Source organism: Sinocyclocheilus grahami, unplaced genomic scaffold, assembly GCF_001515645.1.
Source record: "Sinocyclocheilus grahami isolate Dianchi unplaced genomic scaffold, SAMN03320097.WGS_v1.1 scaffold603.1, whole genome shotgun sequence".
NCBI classification, from domain to species: Eukaryota; Metazoa; Chordata; class Actinopteri; order Cypriniformes; family Cyprinidae; genus Sinocyclocheilus; species Sinocyclocheilus grahami.
Window position 1 is genome coordinate 120010 of NW_015505782.1, and position 5980 is coordinate 125989.

General features: G+C 34.7%; 1 protein-coding gene across 1 annotated transcript in view; it reads right to left on the reverse strand.

Moving 5' to 3' along the window:
• The window catches only part of LOC107557456 (focal adhesion kinase 1-like), a 69357-nt gene extending 63722 nt beyond the window's left edge, over positions 1-5635 (reverse strand). Inside the window, exons 1-2 of the mRNA XM_016240878.1 lie at positions 5469-5635; positions 82-169 (exon numbers count right to left, since the gene is read on the reverse strand). Of these exons, the coding sequence (XP_016096364.1) occupies positions 82-169; positions 5469-5527 (147 nt within the window). The 5' untranslated portion in view covers positions 5528-5635. The remainder of the gene's footprint in view (positions 1-81; positions 170-5468) is intronic.
• Between the last annotated feature and the right edge of the window lie 345 nt (positions 5636-5980).

Sequence of the window (5980 nt, forward strand, 5' to 3'; positions counted from 1 at the left end):
CTCACACACACTCACACACACTCACACACACTCACACACACTCACACACACACACACGCTGATGAGGGCACCTTCACTCACCTGCTGATAAAAATAGTTGAGAGTGGGTTTGTCTTCAGCGAACTGATTGAGGAAGCCCTTGGGCAGGTAACGGATCCTTAGCTCATACCTGAGGAGGAGAGAGAAAACATGATAAATAAAAGAGTCATGACAGGAGAAATCACCATGTGCCTAAACATCCCACACACACCTGTGCTGATAACAGAGTCAAGCTCATGATGAAACCTCATCTTTCTCCACCAAATCAATAGAAAAACTAAGGAACTACACTGCGCTGAAAGAAAATTAAGCTCTGTTTTAGTACCACTAAGATATTTTGCATTCTATTAATGACAAATGAGCACATTTTCAAAGAACAGAACAGAACAGAACAGAATAGAATAGAACGGTGGTTGTTTTGTATTACAGCAGCTTTAAGTCCAAGACAATAAAGTATAACTCTAACTTCTTACTTGTTTATTTGATTTTCACTAAGGTTATGTTACTTTAAATAATAATAATAGTAATAAATTTTATCAAGCACTTTTCAAGGTACTCAAAGACGCTTTATAAGAGATAAAAATAACAATAACAGTATAACAAAAAGCATAAAAATAACAACAGCACATTATTTTATCTATATATTTCATTATTTTTTATTTTAATTTATTATTGTTTTATCACCTTATTTTATACTTTTCTATTTTATTATAATTTTATTTCTTACTTGTTCATTTGATTTGAACTATTGCTATGTTTTAAAAAGTACTCAAATATGCTTTACAAGAGATAAAAGTAACAAAAGCACCCTATTTTATTTAATTTTTTTTACTCTGCTTTATTTGTATTGCATGCAGCAAACACATTAGCAGTACTGACGTTCAGTTATTGTCATGCTTACGAAGGATGACAATAAACTGAAGGAGAAAAAGAAAGAAAACTAGAAAATGTGGAACATTAAACATTAAAAAAGAGAGAGGTGTGTGTGTGTGTGTGCGTGTGCACGTGTTTTTGTGACAAATGAGGACATAAATTTGTATAATGGCAAAGGTATGACAGGTATTACAAGGAGAAGGTGACTTTTCAGGACATTACCCCATGTCCCCACTTTTCAAAACGCTTATAAATCACACAGAATGGAGTGTATTGAAAATCTGAAATAGCAGAAACATAGGTTTAGGGGTAGGGTTGGTGTAGGGCAATAGAATATACGGTCTGTACAGTATAAAAATCATTACGCCTATGGGATGTCCCAACTTTTCACAAAAACAAACCGGTGTGTGTGTGTGTCTGTGTGTGTGTCTGTGTGTGTGTGTGTGTGTGTGAGTGTGAGTGTGAGTTAGTGTCACTCTCAAAGCCACACACACATGATCCCTACATAAGCGAAACACTCCAAAAAATCAATACTAGAGTCATTCTGATTCCAAACACACAGCTCATCACTGCTCCATCGTGAGGACACTCGTAAATCACTGTCAGGTCAGTATGATTGTTCTTTCCAGTGTGTGCTCTGATCTTTTTCACAGTCTGTAACAGTACAGCTTCTTCATTTGAAGGGTCTCCTGCTGAAACTCCAGAGGAAATGATCCTTCAGTGCTTTCCCTGACTTCCTGGACCTCGCTCAGGAAATGATCAAATCTCAGTTCCTGAGCAGTGAAGAAAGCTGGAGCTCAAGCGCAGTTCACACACTTCTGAAAGCAGCTCTGCTGGGAAAAGCGCCTTCTCTGCACTGTTAAACTGTGAAAGTGTTCTGTACTTTCAGGCTCATAAAATTCAAACTGATCTAAAAACAGAAGTAGACTGAAAGCAGAATCAAATTAGCTAAAATATCTAACAAATAAACCATTAAGGTTGGGAAGCTACTCTACACGGCAAAAAAACATTTCTTTCTAGCCAACATATACTGTATGTCGAATCCATGCTAAATACATGTTGTAAACAGTACAACATATACAGTCCGAAATATTTTTCAAATTCTAAATATATTTTGTTGAAACATTCAAATGCCAAATTTGATTAAAAAAAATACATTTCCAATATTATAATAAATTTTGGGTTATTGTAAAATGCATTTTTGAAAGATATTTGGACAATATAAACATATTTAAATCAAGTTAAGTCAAATGTATTTGTATAGTGCTTTTTACAATAATACACAGTCTCTCAAAAAATCTCAACAGAAAATCAAACTGTGTATATAAATTAAATGTACTTAAAATATATATAAAAAACTATTAAAAGGATTATATATACATTCTAATAGTATTTTAATAATAAATGTTTTTATATATATATATATATATATATATATATTTTTTTTAAATATGGCAAACATTTTCAAAAGTATTATTAAATAAAATATAAAATTAACTTAAGAAAATTAATTAGAAAAATGTCCCAAAAATGTGTTGAAATATAAGTAAACTAACTGAAAATCTATTTATATAATAAACATAAATCTATTTTAATCATAAATTGTAATTAAATTATAATTATGAAATAATTTTTCATTTGAACAATAAAAAATAAAACTATATATATATATATATATATATACACACACACTGTATGTGACATGTGCAGCACTGGGAACGATGGGTATTCCAATCGTGTGAGGCTTTCTGCTGGCCTAATAATGAGGTCATTTTGTGAGCACATGATTGGTTGTAGCTGGGACGTGATCACTCATGTTTCTCTCTAGAGGAAATCAAAGCAGCGAGAGTCGCCTGCCTACAGCGAAAGAACTAGATCCTCTTCCAGCTCCATCTGAACATGAGCTCATCTGCCTTTCAGCACAAACGCTGAGCAAGAGAGATCCATCAACGCCTCCGCAAAGCCACAACAACACCGACAGCCGTGCAGGAGCGTTATTAGAGCTCCTAAAGAATGACATCAGCACTGAGAGCGGGACGCTTCACCCACAGACAAACGAAACAAACGGCCTGATCTGATCACAGCCTCTGAGATTCACGAAAACTGTGACATATGAGGAGCACAAGAGCACACATCATGCTCTGTACAATGTCAGAATGTCAGTAATTAGATTGCTGGGAAGGAATCTGGCTGGGGTTTCCCACCGATTCACATGAGCTCTGAAGAGAGAGAAGAGACGAGTGTAAGGAGAAAATCTCATTATTCAGGAATGATGATTTTTTTATGTTTTTGAAGGAAGTCTCGTTTGCTCACCAATGCTGCATTTATTTGATCAAAAATACAGTAAAATAGTGAAATATTATTACAATTTCAAATAACTGTTTTCTATGTGAATATACAGTAAAATGTAATTTATTTCTGTGATCAAAGCTGAATTTCCAGCAGCATTACTCCAGTCTTCAGTGTCACATGATCTTCAGAAATCATTCTAATATGCTGATGCACTGCTCAAGAAACATTTATGATTATTATCAATGTTTAAAAGAGTTGTGCTGCGTCATATTTTTGTGGAAACTGTGATACATTTTATTTTTCAGGATTCTTTGATGAAAAGAAAGTTCAAAAGAACAGCATTTATTTAAAATAGAAATATCTTGTAACATTATTAATGTCTTCACTGTCACTTTTGATCATTTTAATGCATCCTTGCTGAATAAAAGTATTCATTTCTTTAAAAAAAAAAGAGAATAAATCTTACTGACACAGAATTTTGAATGGTAGTGTGCATTAAAAGTGTAAATCTATCAGGAAAAAGTCATGTTTACAAGTTCCCATGCTGCTAAAATCACTGGATCTGACACGGTTTTTGACGTTTATGACATTAAAACGTAGAAACAGGAAAAGAGTTTTATCTGAGGCACTTGCTTGGTAGAAAATTAATGAGTTATGTTCAATAAAAAAAGCAATACTTTTGAATAAACAGAAAGCTCAGAAAGTCACACACATTGCACACAAATTTCTCAGTTATTGTACAAACATTTGCAGAAACTATTGTGCAATGATGTATCACGGGTTTCAGATGAATCCAGTCCTAAAAAAAAAGTCACTTTTCATATCTGTCAGATGATTCTTCCTGTCTAAACGGGCCATTCTTGACCAGAACAAGCTGCAAAGCAAACCATTCTGGCTGTATCAAGAGCCGAACTGAAGGTTTTATGCTGGTCTGGGCCTCAGGACGCAGAAAACCACCAAAAGTAAGGAAAAGTAATCAGATCACAACTCTTCAAAACCTACAAGAGTTTGAGATAATCAAGCGTTTCCCTCAAACAGCAGCTTGTGTACGGGGCAGTTAAAAGGTGGGATTTTAAATCACCGCCGCTCTTTTCTCTGCGTCTCTGTGCTATGAGTGACCGAACAAAAGCTGCTGCGAGTGAATTAGCGGCGGTGAATGGACGCGCAGCTGCTTCACGGGGCACACGGCCCTGACGGCTCCCCTGCTGCATTGTGGGTAGAGACGAGGTGACATAAAATACCATCTGTGAGGGAATAACTCACAGACTCTGATCAAATAAAACACACACACATGGACATGGACAAAGACAAGGCCAGCAGCAGGAACACTAATTTAGAGTAGGGGTGTGCGATATTGACAAAAAATGATATCTCGATATTTTCTGGGATTTTATCGATGACGATATGTGTGTTATTGTGCTGGTACCTTAAGGACTGCCGAAGACAGCTGACTCCTAACGTTTTTAATATTCTTCATATTCTGTGTGGCGGTCAGTTCAAACTGATAGAAGTTAATCTTTTCCAATAAGTTTAAACAGATTTTTACATTTTATGGGCATTTTTACCTTTATAAAGCCATAATAAAACAAATAAGACAAAAGCACATGATTAAATTACTCAAACTTAAACTAAAACAAAAAAGTATTTATTACTCTTAAAAATATTAACTTAATACAATATTAAAATAAGAATTTTTGTTAATATTATTTAATGGACCTGAGCTAACATGAACTAACAGTAAACAGTTATATTTTTATTAAGTTAGATTAACAAAGATTAATAAATACTGTAACAAATGTATTGCTCAGTGTTAATTAGTCATTTAATGAATTAAATAATAACTAATGATACCTTACAGTAAACTTTTACTAAACATAAAAAAACAAAATGAAAATTATAATGCCTTGGCAGAAGTTGAAATACTAAAATTACTACATTGAAAGTGAAATAAATTATTAAAAGATAAAAACACAACAAAAACTAATAAAATTACAACAACACATAACAAAATTACTAATATTTAAACTAAAATATAAACATAATGAAAATATAAAAAAATAAAAGATCATTCAAAATATTATAACTGCACAAAAAATATAAAATACTAAAATAACCCTATTTTTAAATTCACGGTTAAGTAATATTTTAGACAGGATGGACCAGAGCCCATTTGCCGTCAAAGTTGGGTTTACTAGACGCTGTATTTGATCTCCTCTTGTGTGTGTGAATGTTGATTGCGTGTGAAACGTGTGTGAATGATTTACCTCCATTCGTCCTGTGGGCGGTTCTGCTCGTATCTCTCCCTCACGTGGGACACGCCCATATCCGGGTGGAGCCAGTGGATGTCGCCCGACGGAACGTGAGTGAGACGCAGCCCGAAACAAGCCACGTGTTTGACCTTATGAATGTCCACGATCTTCTGAATGATTCCCTGCAGACACAAAACACACAGTTCACGCTCATAAAAATCCCACAATACACGGCATACTGCGATATATAAACTGATTTATAGACGCATAAAAATCCCACGGCTGTTATTCGATGATTAGAGAGTGTAATGGAGCCGACCTGGATCCTGCTGTATAAATCCAGCTCAACCTTCACGAGACTAAATATTCCCGTCACACACTAGAACTGCAGTGCAGTGCTGCATTTACTGCATATACTGTGCTACACACTCACACCATTCACACACACACTACTGCTCAAGAGATTGGGGCCAGTAAGATTTCTCTTTGAAGAAATGATTACTTTTATTCAACAAGTATGCATGGAA